Source organism: Opisthorchis viverrini (assembly GCF_000715545.1).
Source record: "Opisthorchis viverrini unplaced genomic scaffold opera_v5_287, whole genome shotgun sequence".
Classification (NCBI taxonomy): domain Eukaryota; kingdom Metazoa; phylum Platyhelminthes; class Trematoda; order Opisthorchiida; family Opisthorchiidae; genus Opisthorchis; species Opisthorchis viverrini.
Genome location: NW_008751937.1, coordinates 439,174 through 462,020, shown reverse-complemented (window position 1 = coordinate 462,020; position 22,847 = coordinate 439,174). Strand labels below are relative to the sequence as shown.

Below are 22,847 nucleotides of genomic sequence, written 5' to 3'. Positions count from 1 at the left end.
TGATGATGATGATGATGGTGTAGGAGTGCCAATGGCCGCATGGTTGGGCCACGCCTGTCACTGCCATTAGCTATTGGTGATCTGATTCTCCGGGGTTCCCAGAGAAGCAGACTGTAGTTGTCGACCCGATTGAGCGTATTGACAGGTTTCACTTCTTGCTAAGTCATAGAATGTTCACCTCTCCGTCGCTTCTACTCAGCACAAAGATGGGCCAATAGAGCTCTGCAAGGCAGACGGTCCTCTGACATGCGGAGTAATGCCTTAACCAGTGTAACTTATGAAGTGTTAGGCAGGAATTCACACGGATCCCGTTATACTGCACGTCTTTAGGCGCGGCTACGGCCGATAAGCCTGGCCCGCACAAGGCTGGCCCAGAATTCGGGACGCTTGCCGGTCCGGCATCAAGACGAGATCTGATTGGTCAACAATATGGACCAAACAGCCAATCATGACCCAGTACTGGCCAAATGCCGGTTGCCAATGGCGCATCCAACACGCGTCAGAACTTCCAGAAGGTTATAACCGCTTACGCTATATATACGAAGCGCTGTACAATTGTTCTTGACTTCGTTTTGGGCATTAATAGACCTTGTGCACCTTTGGTGGTTGTTTTGACGTGAACGCTAGCTTGGGAGGCTCAGACCGAGAACTAAGCTGAGGAAAATACCGTTACTACATGAAGCATGAGTAACTCATTTATCATGGGAGAGTTCTTTATTCCTGAAACCGTTTGAAGTACCACTAAGCCCGGCAGCTTTCGCATATCCTCTGAGAGTAGAGACCAGACCACAGTTCAGAACCAAAAAGCGTCATGGATCGCACCGCCACCGTGTAGATAAACTGACGTTACACCGTCACCATAGATATTGACAAAAGCTGTCCTGGCCTTCCCGATTCGAAAAGTAATCTCGTCTCCAGCCAGTCCACCGGAACTTATTCAAATGTTCAGGGAAACACGTTTATCCATCATATCGACTGGCTAGTTTGCTAGCATGAGGCTTGGGTGTGATCCTAGACAGCCTTGTATCAGCATTTCACGGGTTGTAGGTTGTATACCAAACCATGCGGTTTGTTCGGAGCACCAGGTCGTCAATAGTGAAATGTATTAATGGCTTTCGGGAAAGTACACTGAGCGATATGGTTGATTACTTTACAAAGGTAGTGTGAAACATTTTCCGTCCAGATATATGCTGGACGGGAATGGTCTGGAGAAGATGAAGCCATTGCTCATCACAAGTAGCAACTGTTGCTTCTACGTGAAGTCTTCGGGAGTTGAACAGATGTGGCAGGTGCACGGCATGGCTTTTATGCACCACAACTTTAGTTATCAAAATATGGCCATGTCCTTCAAACATACGTATTGATAGGTAAATCATCGTCTTTATCTATGCACTGAGGCGGTGGTGAAAAGGGTTTCGAAAAAGTCTTTCGTCTGAATCGCCCTTTCGTTATTTAGGTGCCATGCCACCCGATGCAGGCAAGAAGAGTGACAAACTGCCTGGTTGTTCAAAACTTGACGGGAGTAGTCGGGATGTCAGGGTCAGATTCGAAACACGACCTTCCGTGCGGTAAGTTTGTGCCTTAACCAATGAGCTATCTTGAGCTCAGTAGGTTAACGTCCCAGACGACAGGAACTGGAGCAGCTTGACTGAATCCCACTCTCACGTTTTCGGACGCTTCAGTATCGTCGGACAGAGAAAAACCGATTAGTTCGTGGGCAAGGAGACCACTCTCCGACTACTCACCAGTGGTCACATGATTGTATTAGTTAGCCAGCTGCTGGTAATACCAAGAACTAGACTTGAAGTTTGATTCTCGAGCTGCACAAACTGGAGGCAATCATTCAAAACAGTTAATCAAATGACAGTGTTTCCAGGCCCTCTACATCCAACTGACGAGTTTCTCTGTAAACGGAAGCGACCATGTGGCTAAACCTTTCAGGCTCCGAACACACCTTTACTCAACAGGTTCCGCCAAATATTCACAGTAATCGGGATGGGAACTTAACACAGCATGTTACCAAATCTGACAACAAGTAGCTGTAGCACTATGGACTTTTCGAGAACTACCAATGAAACTGGAAAGTGAGGTGTATGCAAACGAAGTCATATAGGCCAACAATTACTTGGATTTTCCGTGAATGCAAGCCTTGATTTTTGGAAATTTCGGTGAGAAGTGGTGCAAAGCTACCGCCTTCAACATCCAGCTTTACCGATGCCCAATAGAGATGAGTTAGTAGGATTGAAATCATCGTCCTCCCGAGCGTGGTTCTCCTTGTTATTTGGCAAACCAAGTCTGGGACGCGGTTTGCTGCGAACAAACCAAAATGAACCAACCAACCAACAACCAAGTACTACAACATTCAATGAGTGTCTTTCACAGAGTCGTACACATGAATAAAGACAAGACTCGGTCAACACCAAAGACCACAGCTCTAAGAATTCGATAGCGGAAATCACTAACGTGCTGCCTTTGAAATCCATCACAATAGCATGTTGCAGGTTTGCTTCCTTCAAATGTTCAACGGCTTGTCTGATTGTACAGTCAGAGGAGATGCTTGTCGCTTTGGCGACAGTCTTCAATAAATCTCTTGTCGAACGCTGCGTCCAACTGGAAAAGAAACGGCAAACACGTGAAATACAACAAAGCAATGGGAAACAAACATGAAAAACGAACAGGGGAAGACCATGGAAAACGTATCTCTCACGTTCTTGCCATATCAACAAGTTATAGAGGACTCAACTCCGATCACCTCCCAGGTGGAACTCCATCAAGAGTCCTAATGGATAAAGTTTGATGTTTTCGATAACCAGAGGAATCCCCTCTTTTTAACCTTTGAGGAGACAGTCATGAAATACACAGTCACAACGTGTCAGTTAATCAGTTCTCTTTTTGCTTTCCTTCAAAAAAGGGACTTTTGTCCTCGCTAGTCATTGAAAATGCGACGAACTGGCGGTCCGAAAACCCGGCCTGTTGGTGCAAACACAGAGCGTGGAAACTGAGCATCATGTTATGACAATATATGAGATAGTGACCCAAGGATTGAACACTTATCAACCAAGGGGTTATCACATTCGTCAAACAGCATTTAGCCAATCTGCTTGCATCCCAGAGCGAGTGCTTCCCATCCCCTTTTGGCACCTGACGCACCAAACAAGTGACTATAGAGAACTGTCTTTCGGCCTAGATTCGCCAACTATGAAGACAGTATAAATATACAAGATCAGGGTTATATTACCAAACTCGCCATACACCCTCTAGACCAATAGCCACTCATTTAAAATAGTATAACCAGCCAGTAACCGGTCTTTCCACTTTCTAAGTCACTTTCCAAGCCAGTAGAACGCTTTAAACGGATGGTATTTTATCGGGCAAGAAAGCCGAAACAAACAAGGCAGATGGCAGGATGCGACCCCCCAGTCTGGTATGGATTGCGAACAGATCGGCAAAGTTGACATGCAATAAGAATGTACAACTCAAATGAAACCTCTACTGATCGGTGAGAGAAGCGAAAATTTCAACGGAGTACTTTTCAAAGCAGATGTGATTACTCTACGCTACACTGCGTAGAGCGTTTGTGCGTGAGGGCACGATTGTGTGAGAAACTGCGTGGTTCAACTGGTCATTCTAGAGTATTCAAGGAACTCAGTACCGTAGATACAACGCATTCGAAGCTGGTGAGGTACGGAGCTTTGTCCAGAAGCATTTGTTTTGATTTCAATGAAGGCCTCGATACCGACAAGTCCACATCAAAGGAAAAAGGAGCACTGGATTCGAGTTTCGCTCTTATTAGAGCCCATTAGCAGTGCATATCCAATGGTCATGTCGGGGTTTAAACTCCACACACCTGATATGCGAGGCTGTTAGCACTATTCAGTCAGCGCGTGCTGGATGAATCTGAATTTTTACGTCTGAACAGGTGAGTGATGCGAGTGGGAAGCCCGACGCCTTGATTACCTAGTAACATACCTTGGTTGTGTCGGTCGACTGACCCGCCTGTCATGACTTCCCAGTCAGGCGGTGTCACAGACGCCTGAAACGCGCTAGAAAACTTTTGATTTTTATGGAGGAAACTACTCACAAGGTTGCTGAAAACTCTTCGACAGCCCACGATCGGTTTTGCCCTTCTTGGGGCTCATCAGGTAAGCGCGCTCCCAGAGTTTCCGTCAACCTTATGTTCTACTTGAACCCAAATTGGACTATTTTCGAAAATACATCCATATGCAAATCAATTTGGTTTTCACGAGACTCAACTGAATCTCTCGTTTATGGTGTTCTACAACTGAATGTGCTGCACACAGGCCGCCTCATGATTCGGTTGGCACGATATTCGAGAAATCGCAGTATATTTTCATAAATGAAACGAGAGATTCGGTTGAGTCTCCCGTGAAAACCAAACTGATTTGCAAATGAGTGTATTTTTCGAAAACTTGATTTTGTTGTGGGCGCTCATGGGACAGGAGAACGAATGTTTAAACGAGAGTGATGTGAATTTGAACAGTAAATATCTGGCAGCTGCACACAGCAAAAATGACGAGCCTGTGTCTGACAAAACTTTGTATTTGGGAAGTAGTTATACTTCATTAAAAGATACGCGGTCACCTTTTCCCCCAAAGAGCTGTGCTGTTTATCCGCTTCAGAAGAACATACAAAAAAACCTACCAAGAGAGGGTGTCGAGGGAGCCGCGAGCGAACAGCCGGGTTCTCGAAATCAAGAATGTTAAACTCTTTGGAGAGTTGGATACCAGAAAAGTCAGATACGACAAAGAAAAGTCATGTGTTTTTGAACTGCGTACTGACTCGCAAAATACGAAACGGCCCTACCAAGACTGGTGCACAGAACCCTGATATTGAAGAAGGTTTTCGTTTACTCAGACAGGGATAAGAAGAGCTTCCAGTTAGTCAGGCGCTTAAAAAATCCATCTTCTGGAAGGATGAAGCTTAAACAATGCCAGCATGTTGAAATCGTACAAAGAATCCCTGTCATAGTGGGTTAAAAACGTAATTCATGTGTTGGAAATGCAAACTGAATCTCTTCACAGTTATCCGGTAATCGCGACACAAAGGACAGCATACACATTACCATGAAACTTACTGGGTGCGGAACTCTTTTGCATCGGGAAAATCAATAAAGTTCCGGTTGTACATCCACATGTCCGAGAGGAGTTTGGTCCTAGGATATGAAGAGAGAGAGAGAGGAGAGAGAGCGGAAGAGAGAGAGAGAGAGAGAGAGAGCAAATGAAACGACAGCTAGTTGAAGAGACCGAAATGTACTGACTACTTATACCTAAAGTTAGCGCATGATATACCAGTACACTCAGAGTCAATGCAAAACTACACCCACGTTCTCATGGATCGATACAACTAACTCCCTCCCAAGAAGCTCTAAGTGGATTGGCGCCCACTCGCACTGATTCTTGTCTGAACAAGACTACTTCGAGTTTGCACACCGACTGAGCGCAAGTTGCATCAACGCACAACTAAAGCCGTGATTCAAGTAACCGATGAACCGAAAGGAAAGTGACGCGCGTAGAGGGAGAGGTTTCGAAAACAGTTTTAACTGTTACGTGGTACTCATGCATCGCCAGGACATTCGGCGATGACAGGCGATTTAAAACTGAAACAGACTGAGGAGAGAAGCCAGCTAAACTGTTCGCAAAGCAAAAAGAAACGTGACTTCCCTCATAAGAACGCCCCTGTTTAAGGGACGAAAAATGAAACATACTCTACAAGGAGCCAGAGACCTTTCAAGTTGGGGCAGAACCCGTCAACTGCCGCTTATAGGTCACTGAAAGAACGTCATGCCTTGCAGACAACAGGCGATGTCTGAATTCACTGGTAATACTACGCATTACTGTTCTTTTAATGTGGGCGCGGAAAGGGGAAACGAATTCCCTAGGTGTATTTGTAAGCGGAAAATCGGCGAGTGATTAAGCCGTGCCTTTGAACGGGGAGACACATGAGCAGTTCATCAACGAATCAACTTCTAGTGAATTGGCCCAACAAAAGTCGGATTAGTGTCCTTGGCACGAGTGGTGGACGGGATGAAAAATCATGCACAAGCGATGTGTTTGGATAGACCGTGTTGGGCTCTTTGTGAGCGCTTTGCAATCAGCCCTGCAATTTTTTTGTATTCAGTTGCTTATGAACAGCAATGAGGACAGCAAACGTAGTTAAGTAGCTGAATCAAGAGTTTCACCTGAAATTAACATCTGTCGGTCGTCTTATTAGTGGTCGGCAGACAGATGACCCACACAAGCACAAAACATCCAAGCAAAGGGGCACGTGACTGACCCCAACGACAAAGGTATCGTGTAGCCAGGATTATTGGTATCCCATCACATTCTTTCCATAAATGTTGAAGATACATGAAGTCGCGCGGTGCGAACTGCGTGAATGAAGATCAGATGGCAGTATGTTTTTCAGGCCCATTCAGATAAGTGTTTCTACTACTCGATGAGTGGTGAGCTCATACTCGTGTTTGTATGGTCAAAACCCATCTTGAATTTCCTATCCGCTCTTTTGGCGCGGGACACTGGTCAGTGAAGGATGGTTGCATATCGTATGGGATTCATGTGTCACCTGCCTATTTTAAGAAGCATTGGCCGTTGTGTGGTACAAATCCCCTCAAACGGTCAAACTTGTGCTCACTGCACTGGTCAAATGTGGATCTACCAACCCCCTTGAAAGAATGATCAACCGAGGTGCGGAAACGGACATTACGGCATATAATCCTGAAGGAACACACTACAAAGCTAGTTTCAAAATGAATGCATTTCGCGAACAATAAAAATTATTTGGCTGAAGTCCCACTAGGGTGCACAGCTGCGACGCAAAAAGGACATGAGGGCTGAGATATTACCGGACTGCCCAAGCCTAAACATGAGCAATCAAAAAGCTAGGGTTGAATCCGATCCGCGGACCTCTTGGTCAATAGCCTCGCGCCTTAACCGTTGAGTTATGCCGGACAACTGAATACCCGCGATTCTGACAGGGACCGAATTGTTCAACTTTCTAAAACGAACACCGTTGTGGAGGATAGCAGCTGAAAAGTTGAATGCCAAGTTTGCTTAAAATGCAGTCAGACCAGGTGCCGTACAAGCTTAGTAGGTGCGGTGTCCTTGAAATAGTCAACACCACACCGTACAGCTTGTTCAAAACGAAACTTTGTCCCAGGCATCAGTACCAGGAGATGTTTTGTAGGGGTATAATCTTTTCGACAAACCAATCAATTTGGTTTTGACGGGAAACTCACCTGGAACCCAGCTGAATCTCTCGATTTTTATGACCTTTACTTTGGCCACTAGTGCAACGGCCATCGACGTGATTAGGTCTGCGAACCGTTCGCAGTGGAATCAAGCGTCAACTGTAATGTACATAAGGCATAAAACTCTTCAAAAATTGTTTGTCCCAATGGAACACCAACTAGCCGCAGTAGTTTCGCGTTTGTCAACCATGTCACCTTGCAAACGACGGACTTGACAAACTGTTCGCACTGAGTCAGTCATCAAATACAATCTTGTCGAGCAATACTACTTTCGACATCATGTATTTTGGCTCTGGGAGTTTTGATATGATTCGCCTAAATGAAATAGGGCCCTATATAAGCCGTTTATCATAGACTGTATTTTAAAACCACCCAAGTAAGTATCGGTACAGATGCATTGGAGACAAGTCACAATTTGATGTCCACTGATACAACGATTGTGTTGAGTTCCAACGAACTGTTGGGTTCATTGATGATTCGAAGGTCTCTGGGGGTATCTAGTGTAGATATAACAGGGTTAAGAAAGCTTGCTGGTGATAAATTAGCAAACAGGCGGAAACAATCTTCAAATCACGTGGCGTAAGCTGCCCAATGAACGACCAATAAGTGATTAATCTGTTCATTTCGTGCGCTGCATTTGTCTAGCTGAGTGCATCCAGAACCAACAGATGAGCCCGATTCGATCGATAACCAAGCCTCAAGGTATCGATCGAATCCTGGCCACGAGCAACTGAATGGTAGTCGTACTGCAGGCAAATTTCGGTCAATATGGCCACTAGCTATAAATACTATTGTTTTTATATGCGCACAAAAGTTAAGAACGCATTCGGTTAAAGGGGTTCCGGTCAAGAATATTGGAAAAAACACGGGCTGAGGTATTAAACTGGCCAAAAACACGCATCCGACAGGCATAAGTCCAATGCTTGAGAGAAAAAATACATACCCTATGTTTCTCCCTGGAACTTCCGGACAAGTTGTAACCACACCATCCCTGAGGCTTTTAAGGTTAAGGCCTGTCAATTGTTCAATCGGTTATCGCAGTAGACGACTAAGGAAATTAACATCAAGAGCGAGGGACGACCGAGACATGACCGAGAGGAACAGTATGATACATCAAATCAACTGCAACAAATTCTACGTTGGACAAACCGGAAGGAAATTATACACACGAATAAAAGAACACAACACGACCGTCAGGGGACATGACCCCTTATCCTTGATATCCATACACGAAGACCAAGAAGGCTGCAAATTCAATCTGAAAAACGCAAAATTTTTGGCACACGGAGACACGATACACGGAGGGGAAAGCGTGTAGGCACGGTACTCCACGGCGGATTCGATCAACCGATGCACTGAACTGGATCCAATTTACGCACCGCTAAGTGCAAAGGACCGACATCTCAGCTGGGACACTCAAAGAAAACCGAATAAAGGATTCACAAACAGAAGAACAAGGAACTCCTTGGATTCAGATCAATAAAGATGACTCGAAGGGCCAAGGACAGAGGTCACTCCAGCATCGACCAGAGTACGAGGGCAGGGGATGCTAAGCTCAAAGGTCATCCGGTTATCGGCGATTCAGGACACAGGATATCAGAGCAACCAATGGAACCGACCGAATAACCGTGATCTAATGTCAGCCTCCGCTAGCAGCACGTATAGTAACACACACGCAACACTACTCACAGCACAACCACCAACCTATCGCTACGCTTCCTAATAACGCACTGATGATGTCACATCGATTGGTGATGAAACACTTGCAACCAATTGTCAAGCTCAGTGAATAGACCAACTACGCCACAACAACATCGCCAGTAATATCTATGAAATCTCTATGATAGTTTATCTCGACACTCTCCCCAGAACACCAAAAGGGAAGCTACTCAGTGAGGTGAAATCTATTCAGATGGAAAGCGATTCTGTAGACATTTTTTTACTCCAGTTGCGCCATCATCACCAATTATGAAGTACTTTCGTGAACCATGCGTACACTTCAGTCAGGTAATCTATACGGATGATGTCGGAGTTGGGTGGTTGTTTCTCCAAACGGCAACCCCGTCTGTGCCTAAAGCAGGGCGGATGCATACTGCGGGTAGTTGAATTTAAAGAAACTCCCAGTATTTTGTCGGACATGCACAGTCCCATTGTTTGAGACTACTAAAAGGTGTATTTTTACCCAAACATTAGCTTTTTGCTACGCGGGTGACTCTCGCACCTGTGTTCTTTTTGAGACACGAATGAGTTTGGTAGAGATTTCGTCCTGTAACTGAGGCCAATCCCACGAAACCCCAATTGAGTGTTTCAAACCCGCGACCTCCTGGCTGCTAGATTGAACACTTAACTGTTCAGTCACGAGCGTGAGATGCGCACTGCTGACGATTCCCAATACGGATGAAACAGCTGTAAAGCGCTTCTCGGCTGTTCAGCATAGCGTGCCTTCGCTTACAGGACGAAGTCTCCACTAAAATTCCCAAATCCCCTAACACTACCAAAAATAAATGAATTTACATTTCGCCCCATGACCAGCTTGGTGACAAACCGGAAAGTGTAAGAATGATATTACAGGGGACCCTATATGTGAAAGGAGCTGTAGGTGCTTCTTGCTGGGTTGCCGTATTTAGGAGGATTCCCATTCAAAATATCGGACACCATCCAGTCTGAGATTATTCTCGTTTGTAGGGTTCTTGAAATAAAGGGACATCGGATTGGGATTTCGGTGAAAATTTCTAATCAAACTTTCGTTCTGTAGGTGAAGTCCATCTGTGCCGAGAAGTGGAGAAGCACTGTACAGATTTTTTTAATCCTTATTCGGAAATATCTCCAGCACACACCTGACAATTTTCCAGGGAGTCCCGAGTCCGCGGCGTTCCGGTCAGTATAGGAGGACTAAACCGTTCGGCCATGAGCGGGTAATCAGCGGTGTGATTAACTTGTATTCAAAGAGAGTATAGAATCCCTCATCTTTTAAACACGGAATCTACATCAAGTGGCTACGTGTTGACTGGCTCCCCGAGTGACGAATTCTCAGATAGATGGTTCACGCGATTCGTGAAATCAGATGAGGAGTTCTCTACGGATACCGCATCATACTGATTTGACCTACTAATCACTTGGCTACATGAACCTTACATTAACGAGGAACGAACCGGTATCCTTATCACAGGTTTCTAGAACTGGTGTATTCAAGATCAAATAACAACGCCAACCTATAGAGTACCTCCAGAAAATCAACCTGTTCTATGTTGTACAAGGAGACTAGCTTCACTTTCGACAAATATACCAAACCTGTGGACCACTATCCTTCATAAACGCAGCTTTGTCGTCGCGCCGGTCAGTGACCAAGGTGACCCCGGATGTCACAGTCTATACGGAACCGCAAAGTTGTTTACTTCGATATCTGACTTCCGGTTACAAGACAATAATGTCGATTTGAAACACAGTTGTATCAGACTGACTTAGATGGCCACGTAACATAAACAATGATACGCATTTTCGAACATATTTAGAGTAGGTAAGTGCGCGAATAGAATTTGACAGAACACATCAATATCAAGCGAGCCCAGTGTTATGGCAAAAGTGTTATGCCGTCCTGCTTACTCTAGAGTGTGAAAACTGAAAACAGCTACACAGACTGGGTGCAGAGGCTTAAAGAGTGATCTCGAGCTGCTCGAGAATGCCAGCGCCAGATGACACGCAGATGGCGCTTGCAAAACCGATTCAGGACGAACGGATTCAGCAATCCTAACTGAAGGACCTACAATGAGAGTTATTATAATGGAATGAGGTGAGGAGGTAGGAAAAGGTTCGTGTAAGAGGAAGAGAGACGTCAGTAATAGCCTGTTTCCGCTTACCCGCCATGCTGTATGCAGCAAATAAAACGCCCCGGCTCGCGCCCGCACCACGTAAATGCTGATGTGGCTAAGATTATTGGTAAGTGTGCAATTCATGGTAGTAAGTATACTGGGATACTGTCAGGGTCCCTGAGCCTAGAAAACAGAACGATTAAGGTCGTTGAACAAAGCCTTTGGCTCAAAAGCTTGACCACAAGGCAGCAGTGTCTGGCGGAAAATGCAGGTGTATTAATACTTCTTATAGAACAAGTCGACATACATGTTTAACCCCCAACATGAAGGGCCCTGAGAATGTGTTGGTCAGAATTCTAACCATTGATCAATCTGGCATGAGAGTGTCGCACGGATATCACCGGTCGTGGAGGCACACAGACCGTTACGCATCGGTAAAGTCCTGCCTCTTCGTGACGATATTGCCAGGATTCATGAAGTTTATTGCGCATGCTGCACACAAGCATGTTTTACGGCCATGGGGAGGTCTGCCAATTTGTAGGCCCACATGGAAAGCCATATCCTGGACACTAAATCACAATCAATGGTGGCACAAAACGGTCGGCAGTGAACGATTTGTGATTATTTAGGTCTGGCCACTGAATCCGCACCGCAGCGTTTTAACAAAGTCCACAACATTAGCTGTGAAAGAGGAAAACAGGCCGCTAAGTGTCACTCCACAACGAACAACAACTTACATGTAGTTACGTATTGAATCAGGCAAGATGATGAGCAATCGGTGTCCTTCACCAAGTTTGTAATCATGAGCTGCTCGGAGCGCCACAACCAGAGCAGCTCCGCTACTTCCACCTGGAGGGACAGAGTTCGAACAGTTAGAGACAAGAGCATATGATCGCACGTGCAGAGGTCACATTAGCAGAGAAACAGCTTTAGTGGGATTCGGGTGTACAATCACACTAACGACAGGTAACACGTAAGGAGCCGATAATGTATCACATGTGACAGATGATAACCATCATTCGCTGCTTCAATTACACATAGAACGAGACCTGAAACCAACGTCCTCTCCCGAGATGAGTTTAATGAAGACGTGAGCTTTAGTGATCTTACATTGGAATAAGTTTGTATGGAAAACACTGCCTGAAGCAGCGAAACTGTTGCCTACATATGGGTGAAAAATTGCGTCTTTTTCTACGGTCAGTTTCACGCGTCTATTTGCAAGTTTACTCACGAAAGTATCGGTTCGAACCACACATCTCGCGGTTGTTAGGCCTGCGCCTTAACCACTGAACCGTCTCGAGCTTAGTTCTAGGTTCTTTAACAAATCGACGAATGCGTTAGAGAATACTCGCCAGCATTTTCAGTAGCAAATGTATTGTTTCGCTATTAGGCGAGTTGTTGGATCGGCCTAAAGCGGCAGTTAGACCTATAAACTTTGGATAAACTATATAAGCTATGAGTACGCCATGTCTTTTCATAAGCGGTTGTGGAGAACTGTTAACGTGATTTCAGACGCTTCAAGCATGCTGCTGTTTTGTCGTGCGCGTTTTGTCCTCATCGGCTGTTGTCTGACTGAACTGGGCCGCATCAGACAGAATGTCTGTCAGGTTGCGTAGGTAATCAGTTTTATTTACCAAAACTACCCGGGCGTCTTATCAGGGCGGCTGATTCAAGTATCTCCTCGATCAGGTAGCTCTCTTAAGGATTTCATTTCCCTTGAATGTATCTGTACTATTCCATGGAGCGTTCTGTCGCCAACTTGACGGAGTTGCTACGGGCTCATTACTGGGACCGATGTTACCCGACAACTTCAACCACGTACAGATAATTTCGTTTTTAGCCAGTGCAAGCGAGACAGTGTTTGGTGAGGTCAACATCTTGATTAACTTAATCTCGAGGGGGGAAGCCATTCTTCTCAATTCGTCCTAAAGGGCCCCATTATGAAACATTCTCTGTGTACCGTAAGCCTACCAGATCGGAGTAGTATATTAAACTAAAACCGGAATGTAATCTAAACGTAATACATTTCTTATAAAGTTACGAAATACTCCTCGACATGTGAGCTGATTCACAGCTGTAAAGACAGTAAAAGAACGGCTTTCCGTGGTGGCCAAAGTTTCGAGGGACAGTGTACATCCGATGGTGAACCGGTAGGCATAATACAGCTGCTTAAGCCTTCGGAGTTGTATGATTTCAGAAAAACTCACGGAAAACCCATCTTTGTCCATAAAAAATCTTATGTCGTGAACAGCCAGAGAGAGCCACGCATGACACTATCAGGAAAGTTAGGTTCCTGAGAGCAACCACTGAATGCCCGAAACCTACTGAGACCCTCAGCTCCGCCAGATGCTGACCAGACAGACAACGACCCCTCAATAGGCAATGCGTCACAGCCTGGCACCAAAGCCAACCGCGCGCGTCAGTATTGGACCAAGTTCAGACAGTGTCTCTACAATAACTAGCTTGAGACGTATTTTCGCACTCGCAGGTACTCACGCTCTCGCTTGTTCGGAATTTAGCTAATGTGTTCCCTTCTGTGAGTCTTTTTTCCGGTACTAGGTACTGGAGCGGGATCAGTAATCAGATACAACAGACTGGCGACAGGGATGGAATAATTGATACGGAAACGACATGTCAATCAATTATGGCCAACTGAGTGCCCGATCCCAAAGGCCGAAGAACATTTACTAGACCTCAACCTGCTGCCTGAACCCCTAGATCTCCCAAGACCAGCACCAATACAACTGTCCCACAGATTTTTCACACACTAACCAATCTTGTCTGTGGAAAAACAAAACAATCCACGGTTTTCTTCTCAAGTCTACTGTCCCCGCAGTCACCTCCGTCAATTTTTTCCCTAGAAATCATGAGCTGCACGGAAACTATGGGTTTCGGGATAGGATGCAGCTAAATTTAACCAGGCTTAGCAATCCGAAATTGACATTTCACTAAAACAGGAGCATCAGACAGATCGGCGATCGGTTGGGCAGAAAAATTGGCGCCACGAGATGTGGCCATTGAATTGTCAACCGGGAGGTAGACATCCGAAGTTGTTAAGCTATCACGTGCAGGCTTGCTTACATGGGATCCCAAGGCCTTCCTCGTCCAGATGATTGTCCTAGCAAATGGCTGGAAACACTGTGGGATACATGGCAAATGGTCAAACCAAGTCGCGACATGCATTTCCTTTCTAGCTGGACCGACAAAGTCAGTCTGCCTTTGTGCACCAGTCTCGTGTTCATTGTGATGGGAAAAAGACGTCCGGTCAATCCTGCTGGTTGTGTCTTACCTTGACGTTATGTTCATGAGTTTGATTCACTAGTTTATTCAACATCGCTTGGAAGTTCAATTTTTGTTCAAGTTGCTTTTAATTTATCTGAACCAACAAGGGAAAATCCACAAAAAACAAGAGTGTCACAGACTGGAGAAGCAATCGATGCAACCCTTTTCTTACCGCACAAAAGTCCTTCCTCTCGGATGAGTCTACGAGCCATCAGTAGGGATTCTTGATCCGACGTTTTGTACCATTTGTCAACCCCGGATCGATCCAGCACAGTTGGAATAAAGTCGTAGCCAATTCCTTCGACTTCGTACGGGTCATGTATATCGGTTGTTGTGTGAGCCAGAATGGAGCCCTCAGGATCGACCGCAACAATCTAGCGGGCACGGTTCCAAATGGAACAGTTGTCAAATAGCATTTTTTGAAACTATATTGACGATGAAAGCGTTAAGGTCAGACCGCTGAGCAGACGTCCGCTATACCCAAAAAACTTCAACGCATCATCACTAGATCAAACAAGTTTGTTTTTGCAGTAGCTCGCGAGTGTCTAGTTGTGTGGTTGATCAGCGAGCTGTTGATTTGTTCGCCCATCCACCGAGCTGCACACTGATGAGGTCATTTCGTTTGGTGACGAAATGTTTGCAAGTTCGGCGAACAGATCAACATCTACCTAACAAACAACCAATGTTTGTTCTTAGTTCCGACGGTTGTTGTCGAAGTAAGAAAATTCGGCCAAACGATCATCGTGGACTTTAAAATAGGACCCCTGGATGCCATTCTGATATGATGAAGTATGAGGTGAAGATTGGGGATAAAAAATCAAAACGTTTCGACTAGAGCTTTTACTGCCCAGAACCGAAAAAAGGGGTTCCAAACATGTGTGTGGACATTCTAGGATACCGTTGACGTTGGTATACACGATTAATACTATGAACTTTTGGTCACTTTTCGCCTACGACAGTCTGCACTCAACTGTTGATATTGGCATTCACATAGTTACATAGCACACAGTTCGATGCTGTGGTAAGCATGTTAGCAGAGATGTAGTCAATCTATACTGAAAATCCAAGTACTGTGCAGCTGTTTCATCCTTGTTGGATAAGATAAAAATAATCATTCAGCTGTAACACCCTTTCGGTGACTAGCTGCCATGCAACCCAAAGGGAGCACGAGGGCTGGGATACTGTCAGGTTGCCCAAGCCTAGACAGAAGTCGAGAGGCAGAGGTCGGGTTCGAACCACGGACCTTGCAGTCAGTAAAGTCGCACTCTAACGCCACAAGTTGGGAATCATCAGCAGTGCTCAACCTTAGGAAACTCCAGTAAAGAACGCAAGACCTCCCTGCTAGTGGTATGGACAATGAACCATTCGGTCATCGACGGCTGATCAGCAGTATGAATAACTCGTTCGGAATTCACAGGAGTTTCTTGAGCTGTCAATTGCTGATTATCCGCAAGAAAGATTAAATAGCCCTTCGGCTTTACTCACAGGACGAAATCAAAACCCTACAACAACCTGACACTATCAAAACGTAGGTAGAATGTGGAAGTTCTCTGTCATTCCGCATCTCTCCACTTCAGTGTAATCACTGAGTGTACCAGGTTTAGTTCCAGGTGGATTTTCGCATTGTAGCCACAGACAGCCAGTCTTAAACTTATCGCTTGCCGTACTTCAGGTTACCTGTGACTGTAAAAGTAGAGAATTCCGGTTAATGTAGCGATGTTAGTTGCAGTCCATTCGAGATGGAATAACACTTGTCAAGTGACGATATTATCACTGAATTCAACCATTTAACAGAAGTACACGAAACAGAAAAAAACAATTGTTTACACTGAAGTAGACCGTGACCACAAACATCACCGATTTCCATCGACTGGGCAGTTCTTACGTGGAAAACGTGAGTGACATGAAACGTCTTCAGTAAAAAAAATGATGGCATCAGTGTTCGGTAATTATTCTTTATCATCCTAATAGCTGAAGACAGATGGAGCCGTCCATTTTGGTTCTCATAAAGATGGTCATGCGACACAATATTACCGAGTAGTCGAAACCACCGACAAGAACGATCGATGAAAAGACAAACAGGTGTACATAAGTGAACGTTCGAAATTTGATGTTCCAATAGAACATAATAACGATGGAGACTCGGGGGCTACGTCTACCCCCACGAAGAGAGAAACCGGCCAAGGAGTTTTCAGCAACCTCACGAGCAATATTCCATCTTCAAGGAAATACACTGCGACATCTTGAATATCATACCAACAAGGAACATGAGGCGCTGTCTTTTTGCACCACATCCAGTCAAAGAGAAGCATTGCAAACGATAGATTCACGCAGGATCCTGTCAAATCTCCTGTTAAAACCAAATCAATTTGCAAATCAGTGTATTTCACAAAGACCACAGTTCTTTAGTCCGGCGCAGTACAAACATGCAGAATGCATGAGGGTAATGTGAACGCGGACAGCAAAGTTCTGGCCTGACTGCACAAGTGACACCAACATTGTAACCTTGGAAAGAAACTCGGAAAGTATAGAAAGAAATCGATATACAGAAATCGACGCATTAAACAAGATAATACGATCAATGCATTGTCTACGAAAAGCGTATAGTTTTTTTCTCAAGGGACTGTTGAGACTAGTCACGTCAATTGCTCCTGAATTAGGCACTTCGCATCTGAACCGTCAAAAACTCGCTGAAAAATGGACGTTCGGGAACATCCCAATCCCGTTTAAAGCCTTTTGTTAGGCGATATTCGGTCACGCTGACATCATCTTGATTCCGAAGCATGAATAAAATCATCGATCCGAAGACCTTTCGTTGCAAGGCTGTTCATCCTAGTTATGCCACAGACAGGACTTGGCAGTGTGTTTTATTAATCGTCTTGCCAGAATCCTCAGTCCCAGGGATGGTGAATGCAACTCAGCAGCCCATATGGTTGTGGACTTCCTTGATGAATGCGTTGACCAACGGTGAGATGGCTCAGTGGTTAGAGCACGCGAATTTACTGACTGGAAGGTCCGTGGTTCGAACCCGACCTCTGCCTCTCGACTTCTTGTCTCTGTCTCTCTGTTTAAGGCTGGGCAAGCTGGCCATATCCCAGCCCTCATGCTTTATTCTGGTGGCATGGCAGTTAGGCACGAAAGGGTGTTACAGCTGAACGACTATTTTATTATTTTGTTATTGACCGAAGGTGCGGGAACAGCAAATGGGTGCATACATAACAATCATCTAAGGAGTGATACCAGAGCTTCATAGCCTCTCATTCTCAAGAACACGCAACAGTATGCCATACACGCGCAACTTGTTAGCGATTCAGTGCTGATTACGTCCGTGTTACAAAGTATCTATTCATTATACAGTGCAGTCCGGTCACAGTTTAGTGTGGAATATCTATCTATGGACAGCAATAACCTAGTCGCCCATAGTAAAGTCAGATGAAGGAAAGAGGGAAACTAGAATTTCGTTGGACCCACTGGACATAAATACTTTGGAGTAGAAATCAATCACACAAATGATGAAAAGAAATGGAAGAGAAACATCCAGTAAAATTCGCTTTCTTGCCTGAGGTTAGTTTTCTGTCTTCGAAGCGACCAAACTATTTAGTCACTGGTTTATCGAGTTGAACATACCTCACAGTTGGGAATTTTCTCCTTCAGTTTCCGCGACAATCCTGTCACCGTTCCACCAGTACCAGCCCCAATGACTATGAGATCAAGTTTGACTGTGCCATCTTCCCCTGCACAATCGTTCAAAATCTCCTCCGCCGTTTGATCATAATGCGCAATTGGATTATACTCATTTGTGTACTGATTGAGAATGTGAGCACGTGGGCCGAGTTGTTGCTTGATGCGTTCCGCCGTCCGGATGTGCGAGTCCTCTTCGTCAAAAACTGCCGACGTGCGGGTACGAACTATTTCGGCACCAAGACCACGAAGCATGTGCTCCTGTCATGCGAGTGAATACAAGATTTTAACTGCGGTCATACCATACCATACCATGGGTGCATCCTGACTCACCCAAAAGGAAAGCAACATCCTCTTTATTTGGATAACTGCAAGATAGTGAATACAGTTTCTCTAATTTGGAACAGATGTGACAATAGATAGCCGCAAAATGTTAACCTCCCAATAGCAATCAGCTCGTGTACAGGAATTTTGCAATTTGGGCCAAAAGTAGCCAGGAATTCGTGTAAGCTTGAATGCCAATTATAACTAATAGAGTTTTAAGTCGAAAAAACGTTCAGCTGTAACACCCTTCCGGTGCCTAGATGTCACACTACCCGAAGGAAGCACAAGGGCTCGGATACTGCTAAGTTGCCCAAGCTTAGACAGGGGGATTCGAGAGGCAAAGGTCAGATCCGAACCACGGACCTTCCGGTCAGTAAACTCGCGCTCTAACCACTTCAGCTATCTTGCCTTGACTGGTGCGCACTCGTGGTGGCTCGGCGGCTAAGATGCGGACTTAAAGACCGGAAGGTTGGCAATTCGAACCCGAACTCTGCATCTAGAGCGCTCCTATCTGAGCTTAGGTAACACGGCAGCATCTCAGCCTTCATTCTACCCTTGGACGGCATCGAAGCTATGCACCAAAAAATTGCCATAGCTGAATTATCACTGATCGTTTGATCGATGAATGTGGCATTTTGCCTACAGAGGTAACTGGGAAGTGGTATGCTGGTATGCGTTTCTGGATTTGCCTTTTACATTGAACTACATCGATGGATCAAACTGCACAGTACGCAGTGTCGCATGACGTTTACGACGAGCTGTATGTGCAAGCAGCTGAATGTTCTGCACTTGCAGTAGATTCATAATTGAACAGAAGGAGTAGTTCTACAGCCAACACCACACCTAAATGGTGACCCCTAATCTTCAGGTCTGGTGACGGTAGATTAATTCAGTTGAAAAGTGTTAGACATGGGACCGCCACCAGTAACACGCGACTCGAGTTGAAACTGTACACAAAGGCAGATCCACTGGCACTGACCAACACAGCAGTCAGTTTTATGCACCAGCCACTGCATCTACCAGCTCACTTGCAGGTATGCTAGAAATAAGAGAGGACTTAGGATAAGGATAACGCCCACCTAAACAAATTTGTGCTCTAGTTTATGATGCAGACACTAAATTGATTTTGTCGACCACAAGAAATTTGATTGTAGCTTAAAATAACTTTGGAATTCACTCACCATTACGGATCATCGCAAGATGCGTTTGATTAAAAATCAACCGATCGACAGCAACGCAGTGTGCTCAGAAAGACTTGAGCGTGACCCAGAGATCATCATGGATTCGATCAGTTTATCATGTAATGGGATTTGCTTAAGAGTCCCCTTCTAACTGCACTGTCCGTTACGGAATCAGTCCATAATTGTTGTCACTCGGTTATTCAGAGTGATCAGGGTAACAGGACTTTCGTAACGTAGCTTGTCTATGAGTACGGGTTGAACGAGGTCTCGAGAGCCAGGAGTGTGTATGAAATGAGACTAGCTGAATATATTACCGCTCATTGCGACAATGGTCTCACCTAAAATCTTAATTGGGTTCGCTGACTGGCGTTCGGGCGTTCGATCCACGTGCGGATACCTGAGAGCTGATGGCTAGACCCCACTATGAATACCTAACGACTATAGGTTTGCCGATGAAGACAGACTTTTTAAAAAAAAATTGGGGAGAGTAAGAGTAAACAGTTGTTCATAGGGGTCTTCCACCTCATATAAACAGACCAACTTATTTTTTTGAGTTTCCACGTTATCCTTCTGTCTTACACTCGAGAAAACTGGATGAGGGGCTATTCCACAGATTGACCCATGTTTAGACGTTCTTGCTTACTAAGGACAGTATTCCGCTTCGTGCCTATTGTAGAATGATCGATTGGATTTCGCCATTGCTGACTTCGTCCAGTTCAGAATTCACCGAATAGAGAAAAACTTCGGATTATAAGAAATCTGCTCTCCTAATACGGAACAACAGTCTACAGGCCAAATATGTGTAATTCAAATAGGTTTCCAGGACCAAGCCTGGACAGTTCATCCGCGTGCCAGCATTAGTTGGCGCATAACATGGATTTGATACAATTATTCAAGTCATTAGTGATAAAACGAGCTGAACCACACCTATGTACTAACACAAACGATGAATTGGGCCAACGAATTACTATGAACACAATGGATCGCTAAGTTTTATGCACTGTTTCCACTTTTGCTTCCACCAACGTATACTGCTGACTGTCGTTTTTTAATCCTTATCCCAAAACCCGTATACGTGTACAGGACCAATAAGTACGAATAAAACACCAGCATTCTACAAAATATACGTTTTCGCCCTTTCATCAAAGTACAAACTCACCTTTTCTTGACTCATCTTTTCAGGCATGACAATTATACAATGGTATCCCTTGACAGCGGCCACAAGGGCTAAGCCGATACCTTTAGACACGGTGTTTAGTAATTACCAAATGCAGTGACCTACCCGTATTTCCCGAAGTCGGTTCGATTAGAGTATCACCGGGTTTCAATACACCTTTTCTTTCTGCCTCTTCAATCATTCGCCAAGCAATTCGCTCTTTCACGCTACCCGCAGGATTTAGAAATTCGCACTTTGCCACTGTCAAAGATGTCCCAAATAAAACCGATTCAAAAGCGAAGGAACTTACAGAATTCGCAGTTGAAACCTTCACTCTGTGGGATACGATTAAGACGGACCAATGGAGTATTCCCGATCAATTCGGTCACATCTTTGGCAATCTTCGGACGCTGGACACTGATATTAACAAATCAATGACAACATTGGGCCTTATTCAATGTGAACGACTTACAAAGGTTTGTGGAAATGCGGACTTTGGCTTATGGGTGTTGTGACTGTATACGTACAACGACAGGGTAAATCGGGACGAGTCCAGGTGTCGTCGCCCATTTGCTAAAAATAGACAAATGTTATAAAAAGCCTAACTGTAGGGCTGATCAACGAAACCAACACCATGGATTGTTGTCTTGTGCAAACTGGTTACCAGTTCAAATCTGAAGCAAGCGTTTGTGATGCTCCACAGTTGCGAGTTGTACTATTGAAGCCAACATTCAATCGGAAAACCACAACAGGGGATTCACCAGAACTCGACCATTCATATGCAATAAAACCCCCTCGACGCGACAACCACTCTTCTGAAAGGATTTTTCCATTGCAGTAATTTTATAAGGCAACCAAACTTCGCTCACAATTTACTATAAAGTCTTATATGCGTTATTACATTTCCTGCACCTAGTTGAGAGATACATACCCACTGGAGCAATCGGGAGGTAGTCGTGAAAAACTAATTACTGCCAATCGAACGGGGATTTGAATGCGATCTTTCAGTACAATTCAGTTTTTCGGCTCATTAACTGTGCACCGGAGTCCAGTGATTTCAGCTTCTACAGCTCCATTCACCGAAAACAAGGAGAATAATGGAACGGGAGTCATGCATTGTAGGCAGTACCCAATTAGCATATTGACGGCAAATGCATTAGTTTGTCCAGTGTGACGGAAATTAAAGGCCACGCAACGAAAGTGTGAAATGATGCAAAACAACATGACTTAGCCAGGGTGACCTGTGGAGTCTGGCCAGGTGATCTGTCGAGCGAGAGAAAACTTCCCCGATGACCATTTGGCATACTGATCTGACGCCCACTAAACCCACACACTGTCCAGTATAAATGGGATATTGTGCTTCAAAGACGAGTTTGATAGCCAGAAATGATGGTACAGTTAACCTTAACCTTGACGACCACTCTGGCGCGCACTAACCAAAATGTATGTTCCGTTCGCTTTCGAATTTCAAGGAAATGGAGGCATCTTCATCATCAAAGACAGCAACATCAGTGTTGGCACTGATGCTTCACTCCCGTACAACCGTAAGGTTCGTCTAGTTATATATATATATATAATTGTATTAAAAGCCCTACGGTGAAGAGAAGAGAAAAAGAGTGGGTGAGGGAGGGAACTTAGTGCTGGCCTATGCCAAGCATAGTGAGGTGCTTACACCTCCAACCGCTCAGTCAGACAATCTGGAAAGAAACTGACAGCAAGAACGCCACTGACATCGATTAGCCACCATTTCTTGCAACGTCTCCAGCCAAGCACAGACGGGGTCACGGGTCCCCCATCCTGGGAGGCGTACAACACCAACAACACCCAAACTCTTCGTGATCTCTTTCACGCCTTTTTGCCGAGTCATGTGCTGTCCACCTCGCGGTTTGCGCCATCCTGAAGGAGGCAGGAAGAACAACACTGATTTCAGTAGACGGTGTTTCGGCATGCGTAGCACATGACCGAGCCATCGCAGTCGGTGATGCTGGATGTTTTCCCGGATTGAGGTGCCTGCAGCACAACCAAATACCCGTTTTCTAATCGCCTCGTTACTGACACGCTGACGCCATCCACAACCAGCCACGCTTCTGAGGCATCGGTGGTCGAAAACCTGAAGACGCCTCACATCATCTACCCGAAGAGGCCAT

General features: G+C 45.1%; 1 protein-coding gene across 1 annotated transcript in view; it reads right to left on the bottom strand.

The window, feature by feature from the left end:
- T265_09477 (hypothetical protein) overlaps nt 1–22,847 on the bottom strand; it is a gene marked incomplete at both ends in the record, with an annotated part of 44,017 nt that overhangs the window by 18,244 nt on the left and 2,926 nt on the right. Inside the window, 10 exons of the mRNA XM_009175557.1 lie at nt 2,464–2,610; nt 5,096–5,173; nt 11,814–11,925; nt 14,531–14,732; nt 17,986–18,300; nt 20,704–20,783; nt 20,827–20,961; nt 21,011–21,110; nt 21,173–21,273; nt 22,414–22,787. Of these exons, the coding sequence (XP_009173821.1) occupies nt 2,464–2,610; nt 5,096–5,173; nt 11,814–11,925; nt 14,531–14,732; nt 17,986–18,300; nt 20,704–20,783; nt 20,827–20,961; nt 21,011–21,110; nt 21,173–21,273; nt 22,414–22,787 (1,644 nt within the window). The remainder of the gene's footprint in view (nt 1–2,463; nt 2,611–5,095; nt 5,174–11,813; nt 11,926–14,530; nt 14,733–17,985; nt 18,301–20,703; nt 20,784–20,826; nt 20,962–21,010; nt 21,111–21,172; nt 21,274–22,413; nt 22,788–22,847) is intronic.